At 41.8% G+C, this 26,415-nt stretch overlaps 3 protein-coding genes across 5 annotated transcripts in view; 2 read left to right on the top strand and 1 right to left on the bottom strand.

Moving 5' to 3' along the window:
• Positions 1 to 3,839, top strand: part of lhfpl7 (LHFPL tetraspan subfamily member 7) — a 210,447-nt gene extending 206,608 nt beyond the window's left edge. The window contains exon 3 of the mRNA XM_090192309.1: positions 815 to 3,839. Within this exon, the coding sequence (XP_090048435.1) occupies positions 815 to 1,041 (227 nt within the window). The 3' untranslated portion in view covers positions 1,042 to 3,839. The remainder of the gene's footprint in view (positions 1 to 814) is intronic.
• On the bottom strand, positions 3,836 to 8,259 carry LOC110537484 (spermatogenesis-associated protein 22). 3 transcript variants are annotated; one of them, XM_090192308.1, is made up of 6 exons: positions 7,900 to 8,259; positions 6,496 to 6,636; positions 5,572 to 5,947; positions 5,081 to 5,189; positions 4,865 to 4,962; positions 3,836 to 4,484 (listed from the first exon to the last, which is right to left on the bottom strand). In XM_090192308.1, the coding sequence occupies exons 3-6, from the start codon at positions 5,938 to 5,940 to the stop codon at positions 4,371 to 4,373; spliced, it is 690 nt and encodes a 229-aa protein (XP_090048434.1). In that variant the 5' UTR covers positions 5,941 to 5,947; positions 6,496 to 6,636; positions 7,900 to 8,259; the 3' UTR covers positions 3,836 to 4,370. The 3 variants fall into 3 exon arrangements, with proteins under 3 accessions (XP_090048434.1, XP_036793318.2, XP_090048433.1); XM_036937423.2 differs by lacking the exon at positions 7,900 to 8,259 and adding an exon at positions 6,092 to 6,278 and having other exon boundaries at positions 3,836 to 4,501; positions 6,496 to 6,773; XM_090192307.1 differs by lacking the exon at positions 7,900 to 8,259 and adding an exon at positions 6,092 to 6,278 and having other exon boundaries at positions 6,496 to 6,773.
• Positions 8,260 to 20,041: 11,782 nt separating this feature from the next.
• cltca (clathrin, heavy chain a (Hc)) overlaps positions 20,042 to 26,415 on the top strand; it is a 65,320-nt gene continuing 58,946 nt past the window's right edge. Inside the window, exon 1 of the mRNA XM_036937422.2 lies at positions 20,042 to 21,241. Within this exon, the coding sequence (XP_036793317.1) occupies positions 21,200 to 21,241 (42 nt within the window). The 5' untranslated portion in view covers positions 20,042 to 21,199. The remainder of the gene's footprint in view (positions 21,242 to 26,415) is intronic.

The following is a 26,415-nucleotide window of genomic DNA, read 5'->3' as shown; positions in this document are numbered from 1 at the left end:
TAACCTTAGTTTTTCCTCAACATGAGTAAGAGTAGGAATGATGATACTCAGCAATGGATAGCTGCTTCTTGGCAGCGCTGGCTGGCAGACCTAACTCAATTTTGAAAAACTGAGCCACTCTCTCAGCCAGTCGCTACATGGGGCACTAAGGATGTGATACTGTCTGGGAAAGCTGATTGCTGCATATTAAAGTGCCAGGCTCTTTTCTTGTGGTCGTCAGTTTGGCATGAGAAGTGCTAATGGTTTTTGGGAGACATGATTCACTTTGCATTAGCCAGGCCTGTCAATCCAGAGCCATCAGAGCTCCTTTTTTTTTTTTTTTTTTACATAAAAAGCCTATTTCCTCTCCTCAATCAGTCCTTCCTCCATCACTCCCTGGCTGGGTTGAGACTCAATCTCAATAGTGATTTATTTTTCTATAGGTGCTATTCAGGGTGCAACTGGAGATAGGGCAGACAGTGAAGCTCCTAAATTACACTTTTGACCGTATCTGTGGGCTGTTGGCTCATAATGCAAAACCTCTAGTGCCACCAAGTGGCCAGGGGTCAACATTACCAGGAACACTTGTCAAGCTGAACGCAAAGAGCCGGGATGGAAACTTTTACAGCTGGATATTTGATTTAGTTCAGTTGGAAGGATGATTGAAATGTAAGGATAACTGAGAGAAGCACATGAGAAGGAGGGATGTAAGATATATTTGTGGGAAGCTGAACAATAGGGGATCTTGTTGTCCAAAGTGCTGTCTAAAGATATTGTATTTGAATGTAACCCTGGTTGTAACCAAAGCCTCTTCCATTTCTCATCTCTCCTCCAGTGTTTATCATGGGATCTGGGCTGCTGGTCTATCCCTTTGGGCTCAACTCCACCTTGGTGAGATCCTTCTGCGGGGACTCAGACATCTATTATGCCGGGGACTGCCAGATTGGCTGGGGATACATGCTGGCCATCGTCAGCGTCATGCTCACACTCTTCCTGCCTTTCTTCGCCAAATACGCCCCAAAGGAGCACCTGTCCCCGACACCCTTGCCCACTCTCTTATAGGGCAACAACTGACCCCACCCTCATCCAGTCAGTCTACTACAATACTCCCTACGTCCGTGTATGATGTCATGGAGATGGAGAAACCCCTGCGTCCACTTCTTCTGTAGGATGCCATTTTAAAAAGCCCTGCCCACTGATATACAACTAGGCTATACACAACTGTGAATAACATTTATGTACCGTCTTCCTTCAAGCAAAATATATTTATTTGATCTAATAATTTACCTTATTGTTATGTTCTTTATTTTACTGTCAATTTGTGACTTTGCATTTTCTGTTTTTTTTCTGGAAAAAATACATGTTTGAAAGAAACACAAGGATTGATAACAACAACCTCTGTTCAGATGGACAGAAGTATACATAAATATTCATCTGTTATACATAGAAAGTTGGTTAAACATTGCAGTAACCAGACAGAGGGTGATGGTCAGGTCTATAACCATAATGACTCCAGGGTGACATTAATAGTGGGCAATACTGAATAAGTGTAACATTCCAGAATCATCAGAGCTGTTTGCAAGAGAAAAGGTGGGACAATAAGGAGAATCTTCAATCGTCAAGGGTGGCATGAGATTAACAGACAATATGAAACATTTCTACAGTTATCAAAGGACATGGACACGCTTCAATCTTCAATGGGTTCATGTGCATATGGCGAACAGTCAAGACAATAGGAGACCCATTTAACATCAAGACAAAGCAAGGATCAGAAAGTTATGACATTGACTCAGACCCATAGATCTCAACACAGTGAGCGCATTCAAAGACTCCGTCCAGAGGAGTTTGAGGAAAGGGGATTGTATATAGGTTTGGATCTAGATGCAGTTTGGATCCAGTATTGAACAACACTCTGGCTGTAAGGATGTCATCAGATGGACGTGTAGCACAGTGAAACATTAGCCTGGGGACTCGCCATCTGACTTAGCCTACACCTTCAACATGGTTCTAAAAGGTCAGAGACCATTCACATTTTCAACAAGTCTCAAGCAGTGACCCATTGGACAGTAACAATTCTAGATAAATTGTTGGACAAGTTTTTCAATGGAGGAGATGTACCAAACAATACAGAAGTGTCTGACCTGCCTTCAAGACAAATTAATATAGATAAAGAGGTGTGCATAATAACACAATAATTGTCTGATAGTCAACTTTTAAGGAGAGCATTTGAGCATTTGAAATTTGTTACAAATTTGATGTTGGGATGACATGGCATCCTTCTACCAACCTTTCCAGAGTTCCTACTGTTAATATGGTTGTCTTGTTAGCCCAAGTCATTATTATTTCAGTTTTTACACAACACAATACTAGCGATACACTATAATTCAGGACTACATTAAATCAGGCGAAAGGCAAGAAGATAAGATAGCATTGTCTTGAAATTCTAGACTAGAGTGCAGATAAAGTTGGGGTTAGTTAATAAATAGTAAAACAGCTGATCTAGATTAAAATATATCTGCTCTGACCATACCAACGTGTGCCTTTATAACAAAACCAAGACAAGTTACTTCAATACTACACTCTTAGAAAAATGGGTTCCAAAACAGTTATTTGTCTGTCCTTTTTGGTTCCAGGTAGAACGCTTTTGGGTTCTACATTGCATTGAACCCAAAAGTGTTCTACCTGGAACCAAAAAGGGTTCTCCTATGGGGACAGCCGAAGAACCCTTTTAGGTTCTAGATATCATATTTTTTTCTAAGAGTTTATTAATATCAGGTTACTATCTACTTCAACTGTGGATATTGTAGTATAGAAATGTTCACGTTATTATTTTCCCTGTGTGCTGTACTTTTCCTGTATATGTTTCAAGATGTGCTTCTTCTGTACATTATAATCTTCTTGAATTTGGAAGAATGTTCTATAGAAGAAAAAAACTGATCTCTTCTTAAAGCTTGAAGGCAATGAGAGAGAGAGCTGTACTTGTGTTGAATTATGCCCCTGACAATTTATTCACAAGAGGAAAATCACTTTAATCACTAAATTAAAAGGTTGTGACATGCAGCTAATGCATAATTCCTGGCATGCCCATACACCAAGTAGAGTGGCACAACTTGAGAGCAGTACAAATTGAACTTAGCCCGCAGTTATCAGTGTTAAGTTGACACATTATCCAGGTAATATGTAAAGTGTGGCTAAAAATAATTAACTTCTGAGATAAGCCAATGGATTAGTGTGTTTTTGCCATCACATTTCTCCTAATTGAATCGTTTTATTCTTATCATGTTTCATGGACAAATTGTATAATTTCCCTGACTACGCAGCCAATTCCACAAATCGGTGTGCTTTTACATACATACTGCATTCCAATGTGTGTGTGTGCATGCGAGCTTAATACTGAGATGAATGTCATTGAAAATTGCCAAAATTACTTAAAAAGAGGAAAAGTCATGATAAAAAAACGTATGTAATTGTTGCCATGTTTTGAAAAGAAGACCAAGAAAGAAATGCTGGTATTTGTATTGGACCTCATACTGTGCTTGATACTGGGAATGACTGGGGTTCACTTACTGCACAGGATTTGTACCCCGATATAATGTTGAAACATTGTGTGTCAAGTCTCAGCACTGGTGAAACTGTTTTTGTAGAGTAGTAGAACTAGTTTTTCCATTGTAATATGTTGGTTGTAAATAAACTAATAACTGTATGTTATTGTAGCTCACTTTTCATTCTTAACTGCCCCCCCCCCCCCCAAATATATAATTTGACTTATTACATCAACAATGTTTGTTTTATCTGAAACTTCCCTCTTAACAATGTTTGCTGTTCTGTGAATTTTCTTTGTAATTAAACATTTAACTGAGGAAGAGAAGGGGGTTTTATTTTGTGTCCAAAACCAGAATTGCACATATTACATTTTTTATGTGTTAAGTATTATATACACAAGAAAAATATGAAATATCTTACCTGTAATCTGATGATATACAGATGCACGTACATATTTAACATTGGGAAATTCATAAACACACAATCTTAATATGTTGCTTGTCACAAACAGATGGCGCCCTTTACAGGCAAGCAGGTGAAACTGTATACACTTGAACTGCCCAGTTCAGAATATTCTTTCAAAAATAAAATAGGGGTATCACGTACTACTCATCCCTGGAGAATTTTCAGACATGTCAAGGATCTACATACAGTAGGACTCTATATACAGTTTCTAATAGTGGAGAGCACTTGCCATGTAGTGATACTCAAGAACCCATTGGCAAAGACAATTGTTTTGCCTTTGAACAGTTGCTGGAAGCTCCCTTATGTGTTTCTGTGCTGCTGATCAGACTTCACTGAGTGATTTCACCAGGTCCCTCATCTCAGCATCCGAGGCTTTGATAGACTCATGTGCGTTCCTCTGCTCTGAGGGCAGAGCGGCCCTGACAGACACACAGGTGAGGGTGTCCCTGGTGTGGTCGTAGTTCCCCACACAGCGGTGCACCTGGCCTCGGATCAGCCTGGGCAACGCCAGCTCCTCGTGGGGATGGAGCAGAGACGCATTAGACATAAAGGGTATACATCCAGCACAACATGGTAAAGGTAACATAATGGGTATCCACCCTGGAGATACACTACGATTTGAGAAGCCATATCCTCCAGCATTGTTGAAAAACTAACTACTGCTTTATAATGCTGTTGATCAGTAGCAGCTGGTAAGTATCCTGTTGAAATAAAAGTCACCAAAGTTCTTCATACTGAAAAAAAGTGTTGATTTTTTAGGCCTTAAAAAATGTGCTGAACATGAAGTAATTGATTGTTGTCCTCTGATTAACTCTAGACAGCCCTGTAACTGCATGTCTCAATTTCCTATTAAAGAGGAAGTGTTTTTCTGACTCACATTTTCATAGAAGACACACTGCACCACCTCTTTCTCATCTCTCATGAGGAAGTTCTTAGCTCCATGAGACCCGGCGGTGACTACAGAGTCAAGAGTGGCTGTGGGACGAACATAGACTATAAATTAATAGAATAAAATAACATTACAAAAATTGTGTATAGAGTACCAGTAATAGTAAATACAATGTTAGAAAAGTGACACTTCTTGAGAACTTACCGAAAATCTCAAATAGGTACGGGGCTCTGCCCTTGAAATGGATCCAGTGTCTAATGCCATCAATGACAGCAGTCAGGATCCTCAGAGAGTTCTCAGTTGCTGGTTTGACCTGGAACACAGATGGCGCCGTCACAATATAAAAGAGACATTAATACTTTAAAATCACTGATCTAGCATTGAACAACATACATTTTACAAGATAGCATGAAAAGATATACCTACAATTGGGTTAAATATGAAAACTATATAATTGTTATTTTATGGTAAGTAATCTACGGAAACCTGTTTTCTTACAGCAGGGGTATTCAGCTGTTACCCTACGTGGTAAGGCCTGCTGGTTTTCTGTTCTACCAGATAATTAATTGCACCCACCTGGTGGCCCAGCTCTAAATCAGTTCCTGATTAGAGAGGAACTGGCTTCGAGGTCCAAAGTTGGGTTTGAGGGTCCTACAGTGTTAAACTATAAACTACAATTAGCACAGATGACTTACATGTTGTACCTGAGACTGAGAGGTATTTTGAGTTTGATATGTGTCTCTACTATCTTCCATCAGTTGTTTCTGTGGCCCAGTGTTGGTGGTGGTTATAAACTTCCAGGATGTGTTCTGCTTCTGTGTTCCAGGACCGTGACTTGGTCTGCTTGGAGGGGGAGTGGGTTTAGACTGTTGGGAGTAAAGAGGAGGCTCTGGTGGGTTGTCCTGTCTCTGTCTGTAACCTGACTGCTGCTGACCCATCTGAGAGTAGCTGCTTGGGGATACCGGCTTGCTCTGTGTGTTCCCACTGCTGCAAGGGGCGTTGTAGTTGCTCTGTCTGGGGTTTGTAGGGGCTCTTGAGTCCTGCCTCACTGGTGGCTGTCCCATCTGCAGACTGGACATATGCGAAACACTGATATGACAGGTTTGTGTGTTGCAAAATCAACCGTCAAAAAAATAATCTCTAGTACTATACAGCATATAGACAGTGTTCATCTGCAGGTTAACTTTTTATCTGCGCTATAATGACTGCCTCTACCCTGTATTCCCAGTGTTGTATGGGTGTGAAGGTGCAAAGCTTCTCCCCACAGGTACCGGAACAGGTTGACTGTTAGGACACTGAGACATTTGTTGAGACTGCTGGTTGCTTTGTCTGCTGCACTGATTGTGCTGAACAGCAGGTGCAGGACACCTTGGGGCTTGATCTTGGTAATAGCCTGTGTTACCTGAGTAGAGGTAAAAAATGTTGTTACAGCATTGAGATTTTGGCAGCAAAAATGATTTTTCTTTGTGTGTAGTGCCATCTAGTGACCGAGATGGTAGAATCTCACGCTTTTAAAATCCAAGAAAAATGAATAATAAAAGCAAAGTTTATGAATCACAGAACACATCTGATTATTGCTACTACTGAAGTCCATGAGCAGTAGCCTATACTCCTCTTACCTGATGTGTTGATGATGGATGAAGCAGAGCTGTGTGTAGGCATGTATTCATTGCCGGAACAGAATTTCTTCTCTGAGGGATTGGATGTCAAAGGCAGCCTACTCCTTTTCTTCTGGTTAAACAGAGGCACAGAGAGGCAGCCTGGAAAGCAAACAATCATGAGACATTTTTCTCATGACAGTTTTGACAATGTTTTGACAATGCAGCCATCAGTTTATGACATGAAGTTTATGACATCACATTCTAATTAATAAAATGTCAACCTGGCCTATTTGCATTGACCCCTCGATCTTTAAAAATATATATATACTGCTGCTGCTACTCACTGTCGGCACATTGACTCGGTACTGGTGTTGTTCGGAAAATCTCCCCCCTGCCAGAATTCTCACCCCCCTCCCCCGCTAATTACTTTTATTTTGTGGCTAGTCAAATACTTTCTGTGGCATACATCAGTGTCAAATACTTTCTGTTGAACTAACTTCACCTCAGGATAGGCAACCGAAATTAATAATGAATGTATGTGTGTTATATTAAACAAATGGAGTGGGGGGGCGCTGAAGTGAGGAGGGGGGGGGGGCGCTGAAGGGAGGAGGAGGGGGGGGCTGAAGAGAGGAGGGGGGGGGGGGCGCTGAAGGGAGGAGGAGGGGGGGGCTGAAGAGAGGAGGGGGGGGGGGGGGGGGGGGGGCGCTCGCCCAGGGCGTCATACAAGCTAGAACCGCCACATACACTTGAAACAAAGAGCCAAACCGAAAACTGCAAGCAAAAATGCTTTCTGCTACTAAGAGCAGTGAAATATAGGCTAAACTGACAACGGAGTGAAGAGCAGAAGTCTCGACTTGCAAGCAAGTCGCAGCAATGAAGAACGCAGGGGGATTCTGTCTGGCTGGCGGGTGGGTTTCGGGACAACACCGGTACCCCCGGTATATAACCTCGGTATTTTTCTTAAAACTGCTTTGTTGACTTAAGGCTTGTAAGTAAGCATTTCACGGTAACGTCTACACTTGTTATATCCTGCGCAGGTGACATAACTTTACAATTTTATTTGAATTTCACAAACCTGCAGTAGGTCTAGCCTGCTGGTTTTAATTTATTTTCATCTTATTCCAGTGTCTTCACTCAGAGTCTAATAATACATTAATAAAAAATAAAAACATTTTTACTAGTTAGCCTGACACCGCTATCTACAAAGCATCAACAACAACGTATTGCTAGCTAGCTGTCGTTATCACTGTGCCCAAATACAGTAGTTACCTAGCTACAGTATAACGTTAGCAAAAAAAGTTATCAATAGCTATGTTTTAGTAGCTAGCTAGCTAAATAACAACCAATTCATCAAACAATGTTTAGTTTTCATCAATGCTAGCGAAGTTACATTTAATTAAATAATGTATTTCCAGTGTTTACCTGTGGTTGCTGTTCCAAGTAACTAGCTAAATACCTATTGTAGTGAGCTCGTCAGCGTCGTCCAACCGTCCTAGAATAAAGCAGGGCCTCCTTTTCGCCAGTCAGATCCAATGGGCACGCGCTACTGCCCGCGATTTCCCACTTCTTGGCTAGCTAGAACACTTAGCTGTTATCGAACACTTAGCTGTTCTAGTTAGCTATTCGCTAAGAGAGGGAGGCTGCACTTTATATAAATACAACGTTGTTGTTTTTTAAACAAATGCACGTTTTTCCAAGTGGACTGAGTAAGTGGTTTGGCCTACATACTATGGCCTCTACACTCTTCTCACATGTTCAGGTACTGGTAACTGGGCTTTAACTGTGCTCTTGTAATGAGTTAGGCATCATCACATATGGGAGAGTGCGTAAATTGAGAGAATTTACATTCAGCGTCACTCTTTATTTGTATTTATTTATTTCACCTTTATTTAACCAGGTAGACTAGTTGAGAACAAGTTCTCATTTGCAACTGCGACCTGGCCAAGATAAAGCAAAGCAGTGTGACACAGACAACAACACAGAGTTACACATGGAGTAAACAATAAACAAGCCAATAACACAATAAACAAGTCAATGACACAATAGAAAAAAGAACGTCTATATACAGTGTGCAAAAGGCATGAGGAGGAGAAAATAATTAGAATTTAGCAGATTAACACTGGAGTGATAAATGAGCAGATGATGATGTGCAAGTAGAGATACTGGTGTGCAAAAGAGCAGAAAAGTAAATAAAATAAAAACAGTATGGGGATGGGGTAGGTAGATTGGGTGGGCTATTTACAGATGGACTATGTACAGCTGCAGCGATCGGTTACGTGCTCAGATAGTTGATGTTTAAAGTTGGTGAGGGAAATAAAAGTCTCCATCTTTTACAGCCCAACTCTGTCAAGGGAAATATAGTATTCTTTCGAACAACGATATCTACATATATTTCAGGATGTTGTATATGTCTCGAAAGAATCCGAATGCAAGTAAACGTTAGTTTAAAAAATAAAATAAAATACCCGGACAAGCTATTGGGTAAATTGAGCAACAGGACAGGGTAAATTACACCGCCTACACATTTCTGTACTGAATGAACTATTACCACTACATTTAAAACAAGGTCTATATTTCTTTCCCAAACAATCATTTTTTTCCCCATTAGTCATTTTAATGATCTTTTAACACAGGTTTAACACCCACAAACACTTATTTAAAACGATTTATATACATACACCTTTTGTACTTTACCCCCTTTTTCTCCCCAATCTTTGATCGTGTCTCATCTCTGCCACTCCCCCAACTGGCTCGGGAGAGGCAAAGTTGGAGTCATAGGCCAGGCCCTGTTACCTCAGATCCCAGTGACATAATGGCTTGCATTACGCCTGGGAAGAAAACACCTCAATTTGCTCAACTTGCCTTTGGCTCAACCGTTAGCTCAATTTACCCCAAGACAAACATTTTGACTATATTAACCCACACAGCTAGGAACAGACAGGTAACAAAACAGGAACAGTGTCAGCACGGGTAAACAACGACAAATGACAATTAATGCAGCAGCAGGGAACAGAGACGGGGAGGTAATAAACAGGTGATTGAGTCCAGGTGAGTCTGATAATACGCTGATGCGTGTGACAGGGAAAGGCAGGTGTGCATAATGATGGATATTACATTTTTGCATCTGAGCTCCTAGAGTGTGCGGCTCTCCTTTATTTTCAAGTGCATAAAGATGGTGACAGGAGTGTGTAAAGCTGGGGAGCCTGGCGCCTACGATCACCAGGGAGAGGGAACGGGAGCAGGCGTGACAATACCCCCCACTAGGGGCTCCACCCGGCGTCCCACCTGGGCGAGCCTGAGGGGTCGTCTGTGGCAGGGGTGCTGGACAAGCCAGGAAAACTCCAGATGAACCCGCTGAGGCGTGGAAGCCCGATGATTCCGCTGAGGCGTGGAAGCCTGACGAGCCGTCTGGTCATAAAATCCTGATGATTTTGTTGAAGCCTGCCGTGAGATGGGGCGCCTTCCGAGCCAACCGGGGCAAGAATCTCTCGAGTCAGCTAGGGCGTGACAGCCCGACGAGCTGGCGTAGGTACCCCCAGTTCCATCAGTGGCGGCCCCTGGACCAGACGTCACCACCAACCGGAACACTAGCACTCCATGATGCTTAGTATGATGGCTTCAGCATTCAGTAAGGACCGAAGCTGGAAATGAGAAGCATTTATTCAGGAACAGACAAGTAACAAAATAGGAGCAGCATCAGCACGCGGGTAAACAACGACAAACAATAATTAATGCAGCAGATAGGAACAGAGATGGGGAACTGACAAATAGGGGAGGTAATAAACAGGTGATTGAGTCCAGGTGAGTCCAATAATACGCTCATGCACGTGACGGGGAAAGATAGGTGTGCGTAATGATTGTGACAGGAGTGTGTTTAAGCTGGGGAGCCTGGTGGCCTTCCAGCGCCAGAGAGGAGGAGCGGGAGCAGGCGTGACACCTCAATATCTGTCATTATTGAAAGAGATTGTGATATCTCACATCTAAAAATAGGGCTACTTAAATGTTAGATTCCTCACTTCCAAGGCAGTTACAGTCAAAGAACTAATCACTGATCATAATCTTGATATGATTGGCCTGACTGAAACAGGGCTTAAACTTGATTAAATTAATGTGTTAAATGAGGCCTCTCCTCCTGGTTACACTAGTGACCATATCCCCTGTGCCTCACGCAAAGGCGGAGGTGTTGCTAACATTTACGACAGCAAATTTCAATTTTACCACCCCCAAAATGACTGCATTTTCATATTTTGAGCTTCTGGTCATGAAATCTATGGAGCCTACTCAATCCCTTTTTATAGCTACTGTGTCACAAGATACTAGCCCCCTGGTATACAGAAAATACCCGAGCCCTGAAGCAAGCTTCCAGAAAATTGGAACATAAATGGAGCTCCACCAAACTGGAAGTCTTCCTACTAGCTTGGAAAGAAAGTACAGTGCAATATCGAAGAGCTCTCACTGCTGCTCGATCAACCTATTTTTCCAACCTAATTGTGGAGAATAAGAACAAGCCAAAATGTATATTTGATAGTGTCGCAAAGCTAACCACAAAGCAGCATTCCCAAGAGAGGATGCCTTTCACTTCAGCAGTGAAGAATTCATGAATGAAAAGGTCATGATCATTAGAAAGCAAACTACGGACTCCTCTTTGAATCTGCCTTCCTGAAGACAAATAATGTACATGAAACGCTTCAGTCTGATTTTAACTCTGTCAATCAATCATAACTACAATCATAACTCTGAGACTGCACTTGTGAAGGTGGTAAATTACCTTTTAATGGTGTCAGACCAAGGCCCTGCATCGGTCCTCGTGCTCCAAGACCTTAGTGCTGCTTTTGACACCATCAATCACCACATTCTTTTGGAGAGATTGGAAACCTTCTTGCCTGGTTTAGATCTTATCTGTCCAAAATATATCAGTTAGTCTCTGTGGATGGTTTGTCCTCTGACAAGTTTTGGTGTTCCTCAAGGTTCTGTTTTAGGACCACTATTGTTTTCACTATACAGTGCCTTGCGAAAGTATTCGGCCCCCTTGAACTTTGCGACCTTTTGCCACATTTCAGGCTTCAAACATAAAGATATAAAACTGTATTTTTTTGTGAAGAATCAACAACAAGTGGGACACAATCATGAAGTGGAACGACATTTATTGGATATTTCAAACTTTTTGAACATATCAAAAACTGAAAAATTGGGCGTGCAAAATTATTCAGCCCCTTTACTTTCAGTGCAGCAAACTCTCTCCAGAAGTTCAGTGAGGACCTCTGAATGATCCAATGTTGACCTAAATGACTAATGATGATAAATACAATCCACCTGTGTGTAATCAAGTCTCTGTATAAATGCACCTGCACTGTGATAGTCTCAGAGGTCCGTTAAAAGCGCAGAGAGCATCATGAAGAACAAGGAACACACCAGGCAGGTCCGAGATACTGTTGTGAAGAAGTTTAAAGCCGGATTTGGATACAAAAAGATTTCCCAAGCTTTAAACATCCCAAGGAGCACTGTGCAAGCGATAATATTGAAATGGAAGGAGTATCAGACCACTGCAAATCTACCAAGACCTGGCCGTCCCTCTAAACTTTCAGCTCATACAAGGAGAAGACTGATCAGAGATGCAGCCAAGAGGCACATGACCACTCTGGATGAACTGCAGAGATCTACAGCTGAGGTGGGAGACTCTGTCCATAGGACAACAATCAGTCGTATATTGCACAAATCTGGCCTTTATGGAAGAGTGGCAAGAAGAAAGCCATTTCTTAAAGATATCCATAAAAAGTGTTGTTTAAAGTTTGCCACAAGCTACCTGGGAGACACACCAAACACGTGGAAGAAGGTGCTCTGGTCAGATGAAACCAAAATTGAACTTTTTGGCAACAATGCAAAACGTTATGTTTGGCGTAAAAGCAACACAGCTGAACACACCATCCCCACTGTCAAACATGGTGGTGGCAGCATCATGGTTTGGGCCTGCTTTTCTTCAGCAGGGACAGGGAAGATGGTTAAAATTGATGGGAAGATGGATGGAGCCAAATACAGGACCATTCTGGAAGAAAACCTGATGGAGTCTGCAAAAGACCTGAGACTGGGATGGAGATTTGTCTTCCAACAAGACAATGATCCAAAACATAAAGCAAAATCTACAATGGAATGGTTCAAAAATAAACATATCCAGGTGTTAGAATGGCCAAGTCAAAGTCCAGACCTGAATCCAATTGAGAATCTGTGGAAATAACTGAAAACTGCTGTTCACAAATGCTCTCCATCCAACCTCACTGAGCTCGAGCTGTTTTGCAAGGAGGAATGGGAAAAATTTCAGTCTCTCGATGTGCAAAACTGATAGAGACATACCCCAAGCGACTTACAGCTGTAATCACAGCAAAAGGTGGCGCTACAAAGTATTAACTTAAGGGGGCTGAATAATTTTGCACATCCCAATTTTTCAGTTTTTGATTTGTTAAAAAAGTTTGAAATATCCAATAAATGTCGTTCCACTTCATGATTGTGTCCCACTTGTTGTTGATTCTTCACAAAAAAATACAGTTTTATATCTTTATGTTTGAAGCCTGAAATGTGGCAAAAGGTCGCAAAGTTCAAGGGGGCCGAATACTTTCGCAAGGCACTGTAATTACTTCGACTCTACGGCCTATTTATTGCCTTACCTCCCTAGTCTTCTCATTTGCACACACTGTATATAGATTTTTTCTATTGTGTTATTGACCCTACGTTTATTTATTCCATGTGTAACTGTGTTTGTGTCGCACTGCTTTGCTTTATCTTGGACAGGTCGCAGTTGTAAATGAGAACTTGTTCTCAACTGGCCTACCTGGTTAAATAACAGTGAAATATATATTTTTAAATAAATATATTTATTCTTATTCCATCCCTTTTCTTAGATTTGTGTGTATTATGTAGTTGTTGTGGAATTGTTAGATTACTTGTTAGATATTACTCCACTGTCGGAACTAGAAGCACAAGCATTTCACTACACTCCAATAACATCTGCTAACCATGTATGTGACCAATAACATATTGTTTTATTTGATGAACGTTTGAACATCTTGGAGACCAACCCGGCCTTAATGGCCATGTACTGTTATAATCTCCACCCGGCACAGCCAGGAGAGGACTGGCCACCCATCAGAGCCTGGTTCCTCTCTAGGTTTCTTCCTACAGTAGGTTCCTGCCTTTCTAGGGAGTTTTTCCCAGCCACCAGGCTTCTACATCTGCATTGCTTGCTGTTTGGGGTTTTAGGCTGGGTTTCTGTATAGCACTTTGTGACATCTGCTGATGTAAAAAGGGCTTTATAAATACATTTGATTGATTATGAAACCTCTAACAAATTAATGTGACTTGGTGAAAACCATTTTTTTTGGACCTAACTTGCTTATCACTTTTTCCATGTGGTTTCTTCCTTCACGGACTCCATGAAATGATGACCTTTTTCCCAAATATATACATTCCCCACTCTCCCCTACCACAATATATGCAATCTGAATCAGTTACAGTATATGAATAGTAGGCTACACACAATGCATTTCCAATGTCATGAATAGAATAGAGAATCACTGATTGTCAAGGTTTTTGTGTTTTTGAAGCACTGATGTTTGAAGTGGGGGTTAGAGTGAGCAGACTGATATCCACCTACTGCAGCCTCCCACAGTCAGGGCCAGTGGTTGAATGTCTCAACAATTCTGTGTCCTGTCCCCTGCTCTTTTATTCTTTAATGGGAGGGATCAAAGAGCATATACATTGACATGTCTCCACAGTCAATTAGTAACTTCCCCTCAGCTCCAAACCAAAGGGTGCATGTTACTGCTGTGCTACCAATGGAACTCCAGACACTTTATAAACTGACATAAAGAAAATTAGAGATAGAGATTGTGACAAAGTAGATGTGTTTTTGGTGTATTCTTTAATGTTATTTAGAGCGGATTCTTTTTTTTTACCTGTTTCCAATCATAATCATTTAGCTGCCAGGGTGGCGGTTGATAATCAGACAAGGGGAATGATTGTTTTGCTGAGGCTATATCTCTTTCATATCAATTCTTAGTAAAGTGGACTGCAAACTTGATTAAAAGCGATGAGTCTTTTGGCTCACACATATTACATTTCATATTGAGTATATTGTCATTTGTTCAGCCTAGATAGAAAAGCAGTGGGATCTGCACAAGTGGAGCACATGACAAATGAAGATACACTGACAGTCTCACATAGTTACATTCATTATCACATTCACAATTTGGGCTATTATTTTCAAAGGAGAGGTTTTGTATGTATTATATCAAGGTGGGGAAAACAGTGTTTGAAGGACAGCGTGCCAGGTCATGACCACTGGCAGGCCTACACATGCTTTATTTACAATCATTGATTGCCAGACAGAGAGGGGGAGAGTGAAAATGTCAGTGAATGTGTGTGTGCGTGCGCATGTTTGCATTCCATAGCGTCACAGAACCTCTTAAGTATGTTTGGGACTTTTCACTATGCGAGTTCTCGCTCCCTGCACTGGCTCCTAGTTGGTCCATTCTTTAAATCACTGGGGGAATACTTCAGCCCATTAATCAAGAGCCAATAGTTACTCTTACATAATGTCTGTCCAAGACTAGAGAGACAGTTTTCTGTTTACATCTTTTCCTTAACACATATTCTTTATAATCTAAGGAAGGCATAGATGTTTAGAGAATCAATGGCAAGAATCTAGATGGTGGATCTGAGCCTGTTTACTTTATCCATGTTGAAGATGGATCTGTTACTCTGCACTTAATAGGAAATGACAAGGGTCAGGGCTGTTAACAGCGTTTTGCTTCATTAGCTCTAAGCCTGAGGGTAATCGCTGACTCCTCAGCGTGCCTGTGACATACCGGCAGCAAGTCCGAAAGCCACCCTTTTATGACACACATGGCCTCTCTGTATGAGCAACTGTGTCTTGTGTTTCCAGGGTCCCTACCTTCATGGCAACGGAGATTTGCATAGTCTTCTCAGGGAGAGGAGCCTTCTTCCTTGCACTGCACTCTAATCTCCCCTAGTAGTAATTAGTCTCCCAGCAGAAGAGAACTGATCAATTTCTACTCCTTGGTGCAAAACCAATGGCTCACCACTGGCACCTCTTCAGAGGTGGTATCCAATTGTTTTAGTAGCTACTATCTTGTCTCATCGCTACAACTCCCGTACGGGCTCGAGAGAGACGAAGGTCGAAAGCCATGTGTCCTCCAAAACACAACCAAGCCGCACTGCTTCTTAACACAGCGCGCATCCAACCCGGAAGCCAGCCGCACCAATGTGTCGGAGGAAACACTGTGCACCTGGTGACCTTGGTTAGCGTGCACTGCGCCCGGCCCGCCACAGGAGTCGCTGGTGCGCGATGAGACAAGGATATCCCTACCGGCCAAACCCTCCCTAAACCGGATGACACTAGGCCAATTGTGCATCGCGCGACCCCAGAGTCTCTGGTGGCACAGCTAGCGCTGTGATGCAGTGCCCTAGACCACTGCCTCACCCGGGAGGCCAAGGAGACAGATTTAACAAAGAGTATGGACTTTTTAAAAATTGTATAAATAAAATGGACAAAGTAGCTTTAGGCCAACCATTAATGTGCAAGGTGGAAGTTATTCCTCAAACAGGTTTTCTCCAGTTTATGGAGTGGGGAATTCCATTCCAGGTTTCCCTCCAGCTCGGTCTACTCCAGAGCCACCTCCTCTGGGTAAGGCCTGAAGCACAAAGAAATGTTGAGCAGTACAATGCCTCAATTGTATTTTAATAAATATTTACAATTAAGGCCGAGTGTCTGCGGGTTTTCGCTCCTTGATTGACACAATAAGATCAATAATTAGTAGGAACTCCCCTCACCTGGTTGTCTATGTTTGGTTGGTTCATGGATCAGAGACCAGTTTCTGCTGGAAGTGGTGTTAGAGGACCAGTAGGATGCACTCTTTCCTCTGATCTAAAGTGTTTCTAAACTCCCCATTGGGAAAAATAAATGGTGAAAAAAAAACTATTGGAACCATTTCCATGTTTGACCGCTATGTTTTATGGGTATTATGACTACTGTGGAACTCTATTTGAAGCCTTGCAGAGGCAGCCGAGCTGCTAGGGGCGTTGACGAAGGCCGTCAGTCAAACAGAGAACTGGTTTCCACAGCCACAATCTCTCTCGGACAAGGTGACTTTTATCAATGTATTTGCCTGTATTTACCCCCCACAAATGAAATGCTAATTAGAATATCATAAAGAACTACAAATGCCATGATCTGGATGAGAATGTTGAATCGAGGAAGATGTAAGACTCTCTGGATGAACTAATGTTAGCTACATTTAAAAAAAATGTACCTGAAAGAAAAGATGCCAGCTCGAGATGACGTGCAGGGATTTGTAGTCTTGCATGACATCTACTTTGATGCTAATTAGCATTTTTGAATCTGAGAGTAAATAGACCTGAATACATTGATAAAAAAGTAACCTTGTCCGCTAGAGACTTACTGTCATGCCCTAGCCATAGAGGTTTTTAATTCTCTATTTTGGGTAGGCCAGGGTGTGAATTCTAGTTTCTTTATTTCTATGTTGGTGTTGTTCCCAATCTATCGTTGTCTCTGATTGGGGGATCATATATAAGTTGTCTTTTTTCGTTTGGGTTTTATGGGTAGTTTTCTGTTTAGTGTCTGCACCTGACAGGACTGTTTTGGTTTTCCCTGTTATTTTGAGTTTTAAATTTATCATGAACACTTATCACGCTGATTTTGGTACACTCCTTCATACGACAATCGTTACACTTACATGGTTATCAAAACTTCACACCGGGGTCATCCTACACGAAACAGACCTTATTGTATGTGTTTCTATTTACCCTGTAGAAAAATGATTGGAACCATTTCCCTTTTTTGAGCACTAGGTTTTATGACACCTCCACTGTGGGGCTCCAAACACAGATCAATATGCAGTGAACCAATGGGAATACACCTTGAACAATTGTTCCTGCATTCTCAAGGGTGGGGTGAAAATCAGATCGCAAGTTGTTACGTTCTCCTGCTGTTGCACTCCTGTGATTGTTGGCAATGCACCTATGAGCCCAGGTTGGTGTCACCTTAATTGGGGAAGATTAACTCGTTAATGGCTGGAGTGGAATGGTTTCATACACAAATATGCAAACAATACATTTGCTGGAGCAATCCACAACAACTGTTTCCTTATGAATGTAATTTCATCAGAGCATGATATGGGTGTGTGGATGGTGTGTGTTCCTGTACCATAAAGGCCAATGAGGTTTAAGCTGTGGGAAGCAATCACTATGCCTGCATGAACTGGACTGAGATTAAACAGTACAAATGAAAAGACACTGTTGATGTCAGCTTTTATTCTTCTACCAAAGGAACAGGTGGATACTTCCAATACATGACCACCAATAACCCTAGCTCTTAAATCTTTTCTCCATATGCAGGGTTTTCAGCGGTTACATTCACCCATGGTTGGCCGCCATGTGAAGTACAATTCGGACACGGTTTTAAAGTTCAGAAACGTCAAATCATTGCTTTCAAACCTGTTTTCGAAACATATGCCGATGTCACTTATTTCAGATCAACAAGAGAAACTTTCAAATAAAAAGGTACACTTACTGTAGAAATGTCAGGGATCCACAGGCTTTGTGCACATCCAGTTGACAAATGACACTTCATCTCCAGCTACTTACACACAGGTGTTTGGAGCATGCAAAGGTGTAGTAATTCAACCTTTACTGTTTCTCGCTGATATGTTCCTTATCTTTAAACCATACTGCATACGATTAATTTTGTCATTCAAGACATTAGGGCGCAAGGAGAGACCCAGATGTAGACACAGGAGGCAGATGGTTAGAGTCCAAGATGTTTATTACCAATCCAAAAAGGGTAGGCAAGAGAACGGTGTGGACAGGCAAAAGGTCAAAACCGGATGGCAGGCTGGCAGGCAGGCAGGCAGGCAGGCAGGCAGGCAGGCAGGCAGGCAGGCAGGCAGGCAGGCAGGCAGGCAGGCAGGCAGGCGAAGTTAAAACCAGGAGGACTCGTAAAAGACAAGCAGACGCACGGGGGAAAACCACACTGGTTGACTTGAACATACAAGACAAACTGGCACAGAGAGATAGGAAACACAGGTATAAATACACCAGGGAAAATAAGCGACACCTGGAGGGGGTGGAGACAATCACAAGGACAGGTGAAACAGATCAGGGCGTGACAGAACAAGCGTCAGGGATATTAACAAAACTCCCCCGGGCCAGAAGATACCATTAATAGGGTGTAAAACAGTTAGTGTCTATAATTGAAACCCTGCCATTTCTCTGTGTAACTATAAATACAGTAAGACATTCATGAAATAATAACAACATTGCAACAGCACTATACAATGAAGCACATTTAGTTGTAAAGTTGTTTCCACTCATAATAATTGCACTGTTATAGCTATTATAGTTAGAGAGCACTTGTAAAAGTCTTGTGTATGTGAAGATGATGAGGGCCATATAGGCTACAGTGGAGTAAACAAGAATCACAATGAGTGTGTGTTCCCAGAGATATCTTCAAGTAACTACATTTATACAATGATGCTTTTTCAATTAGACTTAGGATTTTGGATCACGCTACTCTGCATGTTAAGTAGCGTGATCAATTAACATACTGAATTATCACACAGAACTTCCTGTCATTTCCACAACTTCACTTTGATCAATTTCTTACATAATGTAAGGGGACCAGTATATGAAAGCAGTATCACAACGTGCTCAGAGATAGAGAAAACAATGTTGTGTATTCATAGAAAGAAAGCTGAAACTAAAGTTTAATTAGCATTTTCATAGACAGTATTTCGGCACTCAATATTGTAAGAGTCAATAAAACCAGTGGAGGAAGAGATAGTTTGCAGCTGTACTGACACTGGATTATGCATATGCAGCCATGAGTCATTCAATAAAATGTTTCATGGTTTTCAATTTCATGATTTGCAATATATTATTTTTTGTGTAACTTGCAGCTCAAGTCCAAAAACAGTAATGGGTTTGCATTGGGTTTGAGTTCTATCGAAAATAACTGTAATTCACAAGGCGTGTGGGCTCCTGAGTGGCGCAGTGGTCTAAGGCACTCAGTGCTTGAGGCGTCACTACAGACACCCTTGTTGAATTCATCTGCAGACTAGCCAATTGTAAACAACTCTTCTTACTCTAAAGTGCAAACGCTAATATTCTACTGGTGGATCCAGATAAGATCATTGTCAATGCCTCTTGTCTTTATTCGATCTGATTTAGGAACCAATGTGTTTACAAAATATCAAATGGTCAGAAATACCCACCCATTCTTGATTAAGATAACTTCTTTAACAAGAGGACAAAATAAGGAGAAATGTTTTTGTATTAGCTTATTCTTGACCACTCCTTGTCCACTACTTGAGCAAGTAAGTGCTGGCTCAGACGCCTGCTGCATCTTCATGATGAAATGGCATTACTGCCAGAAGGTCAGCTTCACTGTCAAGTCCCAAGGAAGGCTTTGCCAACCCTCATTATTTTATTGTGCAATTATAGCCTATTACACTCAGTTACCATGCAGATTGTGGCCACATAAAGTAGAAAATGGCTACTTGGATGTCTGACACAGCCTTAGCACTCTGGTATGATAAAGATGTTGATAGACATTTGGATCCAGGATCCAAGAGAAATTGGATTGTTGTTGAGTTGGATGATCTATTGTGCAAATACTCGAGAGTCGAGATCGTTCAACAACTATTTTAAACAGGTCGTTATTACTTATTTCAACTGAAACGATACACTCACCTCAAGATTTAGCTGAGTAAGCAGCTGACGTGTCATTGTGTCAGCTGATTTACTACTACCAGTGCTTTGGAAATGGACAGGATGGAGCTGTGTTGACTTCAACAATGTATATTTGACCGAAAGGTCTTGATGAAATGTGGGATGATTCAGTTCTCAGCAAGTGGATATGTGGAAAGCCCTGTTTGACTTTTGAATGCAAATGAATTCAAGTTGTTCATATTTGCTGCACATACAAGATGCACATTAATTGTTTATTGTCTATAATTAGTGGCTTCACCTGTTATCACCTGAATTCACCTGTGAATTCAAGAGGCATACAAAACTCCATTATCATGATTTTATTGTTGGAGCTTTTATTGTAAATCGAATAACAGTTTTCACCGGTGCGGAACAGGAGTAGCCTACGCACTACGCAAGTAGGAACTGACGTGCATTCACGAGGACGAATGATGTGGCAAAAATCAAAGGGCGAATCGCAAAGAAATAGTACCAATGTATCCTTATCTCACAAACGGTATGCTCCCTTTACACACTAGTCAATTTTCTTGGATTGTATAAAAATGAATAGGTTTCAATGGTGAATATCCTACATCAGTTTAATCATGATTAGAAATGACCATTTTTGAAACATGAATATCAATATTCGTCCGCCCCACTGAAGTACACAGCCATTTCCGGATTGTTTCTCTCCTCTTGAGCAGCTGCCACCGCCATTGCAGGTTCAGGGTGTTCAGTGCAGCTGCAGCCGTCCGTCATCAGGGGAAGAGCGCAAGTTAACAGCAAAAGGACGAATAAAATCACCATTACATTTTCATACAAGACTTCGAGTCTACCCAATTGGACTTTAAACTAGCTGTTCCCTGGCTGTCCGGCTAGGATCTGAGAAGAAGCCGTAGTTTGTTAGCATTACTTGGAGAATCGGGAGGAGAGCAGAGGAACCGTCATGGCTCAGATTCTGCCTATCCGCTTTCAGGAGCACCTGCAGGTATGTTGTCTGTTGAATGAATGGTAATATTTCGAAAAATATATAATGTATTACTTGCCTCATATTCATTGTTCTTTAGGACATCAAATTAACCGATAAGTAAGCAAGCGTCACTGATCTCTGAATGAAAAATAGCTCCGTCTCAACATAACGTGAGTTAGCTTAGCTAGCTTATGACATATCGTCGACCGGCTCCGTGGGAAGTTGACACATAATAGCAATGGATTATATTATTTGGTTAGATATCGTTTCTACCTAGTTATCTTACCCGGTGGTATGGATGGCGAGGTCGTTGGTAGGAAGATAAGCTGTTATTGTTGAAGTTAGAAACTAAAATTAAATCTAGTTAGCTAGCTAACCCGTAACAAACTCTAAGTCAACTACTCACGTATGTGTCGTAGTGGCAGCTAGTTAGCTACATTGCTAAGGAAATAATGCAATACCAATTCAGCAATACACCATCAATCGCAAACTACGATGCCGGGTGGTTTGGTGTTGTCCACATATAACGTTATAGCTAACAATCGCTAGCAAGCTAGGTAGCTAAATTGCTGACTATTCAACCCGGATCAAAGATTAGTTAGCTAAGCTAGGTGGCTGGTTAAAGTTAGCCAACGTTCTAACCCGTCACACATCTGACTTAACAAGCGATTTGAGTTTGAATTTCCAACCCTCCATTTACACTTGTTCTTGCCCCAGTTTTGAAAAGGCTGATCTAGCTCAGCCAGCTGAGCGAGGTCTCTAGCTAACACCAAGTCTGATAGTCAGTACTCAATAGGCACCGTTTGTCTTTCCGAACTTAACAGTAACAATCTCCTTTCATTCATGTTGATTGCTAATACATTTTAGTGCTTTGCTGGTGGTAGTGAATGGACATTACCTCCTAGATACACACATCTTGATATTATGAGAGCATGTCATCAGCAGGTGCATAACACACCTTCACAGGAAAGCACACTAGGCTTTCTTATGTGATTTTTGTTTTTGTTTGTATGAATGCATACTGACCAAAGATTTCTCATATCACAGATAACACGTTTTATAATTACTTTTTTATTTTTGATATGAGACTCTTAGGCAGGTTGGCTGTAGCTTATGTTTAGTGGACGATCACCTCAAGCACTAAAATGCTCCACAAATGACACCTGACATAGATCCCTGTTTTTTAATATTTTTAATATTTGTTTTATTTATTTAAATAAAACCTTTTATTGAACTAGGCAAGTCTGTGAAGAACATTATTATTTACTATGACGTTGATGACGCTGGGCCAAATGTGCACCACCCTATGGGACTCCCAATCAAGGCCGGATGTGATACAGCTTAGATTCGTGTGCGAATCAGGGACTGTAGTGATGCCTCTTGCACTGAGATGCAGTGCCTTAGACCGCTGCACCACTCCGGGATCCTTGTGATGTCTGAGACCAATAAAACCAAGGAGAACTGTGTTTGTGGGTTTCGAATGACCATACCTTAGCCTGACATAGGTTACATGTCATGGTGACTATTGAACTCTGTCGGTCAGGTTGAGGAAGTGGAAAACATTCATGCTCCTTGGAGAGCATGGAGTGTCTCAAGACTTGGCTTGCAAGATCTGTTACCTAGCTAGTGAATAAATCAGTCTTTGGTGTTTTTGTGGAGCCTCAGATTCAGAACAAGACATGCGATCCGCCTACATCTTGGCTTGGGAAAAATCATCTGGTTTGCTTTGTTTATTTGCTGCTACATAATGCATCGTTTGTTTGTTTTTACAGCATGTCTCGCACACAACCCGTTATTAGAAGCACAGCTGGATAGATTGTCACAGTCAGACTGACTTTACTACAATACTTCCATAGACACAAGCTCTGCTCGTGACTGAGACTACATCACTTGTGTTGTTCAATTGTGTAGGTTATTTTCTACATCTGAAGAGGTACTGTTTTTGCTATTACATTGATTCTACTTTATCTTCTCTATTCTCATGGATATTGTATTGTCTGAGTGGAATTGTTACTGTTATTCTCAGTATTTAAATCTGTGGTGAGAAATTATTATTCTCAGGGGGATTATGGCTAACCACATATGGTGAAGGGAGGAAAAAAGTATTTCCCTCTCTGTCCCCCTCTGTCACTTTGAGCTAATGTTATTGGAGGGATGTCCTCTAGATTTTGTTGTTGTTGTGCAGAGTGCAGACAGGGATGGTGACTTCAACACAAATGAACCCTACAGGCAGTGCCCCAATCATGAGACCCATTATCCACTCTAGCCTTTACTGCTGCACAGCACAGTGCACTCACAGCAATATCACTACTGTACCTGTTCTGTTGGCTACTGAAGCTACATTTGATTCGCCAACTTTAAATAATATAGCTCTGGAGTTATTCATACATCAAGTCTGAGGTTGACAAGCCTGTGTAAAGGCCTTTTGTCTGTGGAATTAGAATGTACAGTTTATAGAGGGGGACAAGTCTGATGCCCTTGACAGGTCCATAATTGCAGGAGTGGGTGTTACAGTAGATGGAGGAAGGTGGTACTGTTAGAATCTGTACGGGCTATTCTGTGCATTGAGCTCAGCTGGCGTTTCATTTATATCTGCAGACGCTGGAAGGCATGGGTGTCGTGCAACAGATCCACCACCTCTCATGCATTCTGACTGAGAAATATTACTTCTCAGAATGATAGATTTTTGACTGAAATGTGTGTGTGTAGAATTCACCTGTGGTGCATTCTATCGTTTTAAGGCCATCTCAGGTTATTCTCAACATGAAAGCATGTTCACTGCAAAGCCAGATAAGGATATTATATTCACACAATTAATTGCATTCATTTGTTTCTGTGGCCTTACAACAGCTGCCCACAGCACACACGTTTAGGGTGATAAGAAGTTATTACTGAAGTATGTATCCTCTGATTTCTGTGTCATTGGCACGTAAAGGTCATTGTGTGTGACTGATGTATACTATACGGGAGTCCAGCCACCATCTCTTATGCATGACCTGCATATGCTTTCATGCATGTTTCACGGATGGTATGGAGCTGGGCATGAGCAGCGGATCATGCAGAATGTGCCACGTCCTTCAACTGGGCATTTCACAGTGGGCTGTAATTGGTAATGAAGAGCCAAGGGTTCCCTTTAGTGTCATTCAGTCATTTACATTATAAAAGATGTAGCAGAGGCCTACAGTGATCATCTGTTGGCCTCCCTGTCAGGTTTATGTCCACACACAGCCCCTCTTGAGTGTCAGGTATATGGGGTGGTTGGTATGGGGCTTCACACACAGGAGAGCTAGCTAGCTCCAAGGAAACAGTCGAAGCCTTACTGAGCCCATTGGTTAATTGACTAATCTAACGTCAGCCCCCTATATCTGTCGCCGTGACGTCACGGTGCTCCAGTGGGCAGGTGATGGATGGTTTCTCTAAAACAGCATAGTCACAGAGACCCAGCCAGCCAAGCTCTATCAGATCCATGACTTCTACAGATGGCCAGATATTGGCAAATTACCAGAATCTCGCAGTATTCTTCAAAGCACCCGTGGCTTCACCCGTACTGACCCCACAGGCTGAGGGAAACCCATGGTTTAACTTCAATGCAGTGCTGCTGGCTGGGACACTGTGCTGTTTATCTCCCACTGGGCCAAGACATTAAAGATGGAGTCCGCAGTAGGGGGAAACGGAGCCGCTGTCCGCTCCACCACCATTGTTATTGTTTTTGTTGCGGAACTGAGGAGCATCGCGCAGCATGGTCCAAAAAATGGTGGTACATATTGTGCCACTGTCGCATGCGCAATTATGCTAGCAAAAAAAAGTGTTGGTTTACAGTAATTTCTTTGTTGTAATATCACAAACGGACATGGCTGTTTCACCACTAAGGATTTCAGCTTTAAAGCCTCCCACCCACTTTATTTGCTCTCCCCCTGCTGGTGTCCTGTCCTATCCTCACTCACCCGGGGCCACTTGCATAGCTTGCAATTTTATATATCAACCATTTATACAGCTGGGTGTTTAGTGAGCCCTGGCTGTGATAGATTGGGACTTTTCTCTCTCTAAGTAACAAGACCACTGCTTGTTTTTCCAGGCATTCTTTTACACACTCACATTCATAAATCCAGACACTAAGAATGTAAAATGCTGCCAATTGTGCAAAATTTGGAGTTGAGAAATATATCAAACATGACTGGAAAGCTGGGATCCTGCTCTTTTAAATAATTGCAGACTGTTGTAGTTTAGGAATGTTAGGCAGTGACTGGGCTTATTAGAACACATTTAGTTCCATGCAGCAATTGGCTGTATGAGGCGTTGCATGCTCTCGCCACCTGACATTTGATGTTCTATAGATAACAATAGCATTATTTTAAAAAATAATTGTGATTTGTGTAAATGTTTGTCTTGACAAGCAAGCAGCAACATGTAGTCCTAGGCCTATGTAAACTTTTCTTTGCTGATAATGACATCGCTATGTAGGATGTCTGATATGAAAAAAGACTGAAAAGGTGGACTTTTGTTCTGTGATTGTGGAATGCGTGTGCCAAAGTTAATCTCAGAATTGACGGGTCTGTCACTAGTATCCAGAACATACTGAGGCGGGGCTCACTCGAGACAGAGAGTGAAGGCTTTGACATTCTTGGCTTCGCTTGGAAATCAAATGCTGGTTAATAACAAGTTTGAAACGTCATCTTGAAGATTGGGATGGATTAAATACAAATAGAAAGGATTTAAAAAATATATGTTTTGGAGTTTGAAAATGTACTGGCCCAAGCAGGCTATATGAAAGCTTGATTAACTGGCCGGGTGAGCTCGGCAGATGTTGCCGGGGTAGCCCTGAATGTCGAGCACTGACAACCAACCGTCAAACAGCAGCAGGGAGGCGGTGTAACCATTAGACACACATTCACATGCCCTGATAACTTGTTCCCCATGCAACTGCAAGAACAGGCCATTTTCAACACCACAGACAGCGACCCAAATGCCAGTGATTAGGCTTACTTGTAGGCAGCGTTTCACACGCACTGCCTAGGCAGCGTTACTGATTTGAGATGTATACTTACACAATACACATGTAATGTAATAATAGTAGAGGGTGCTACTGTAAATAAACACTTACTTGTAAATGATTTCCGTCTGTCCTTCTGGGTAAAGACATCCGTTTCAGCACAGAAAATGACCTCTCAACAGATGCTGTTGTGGCTGGTATA

This window comes from Oncorhynchus mykiss, chromosome 12, assembly GCF_057628025.1.
Source record: "Oncorhynchus mykiss isolate SJ-2025 chromosome 12, ASM5762802v1, whole genome shotgun sequence".
Taxonomy (NCBI): Eukaryota; Metazoa; Chordata; class Actinopteri; order Salmoniformes; family Salmonidae; genus Oncorhynchus; species Oncorhynchus mykiss.
This window is presented reverse-complemented; position numbering and strand designations above follow the sequence as displayed.

Coding starts and splice junctions, on each gene's coding strand:
- LOC110537484 (XM_036937423.2), bottom strand. CDS start 6,655: ATGATTGTTTGCTTTCCAGGCTGCCTCTCTGTGCCTCTGTTTAACCAG. Junction 6,279..6,495: donor ATCCATCATCAACACATCAG/GTAAGAGGAGTA, acceptor ACCTCTACTCAG/GTAACACAGGCTATTACCAA. Junction 4,502..4,864: donor AGTGTGTCTTCTATGAAAAT/GTGAGTCAGAAA, acceptor CATCCCCACGAG/GAGCTGGCGTTGCCCAGGCT.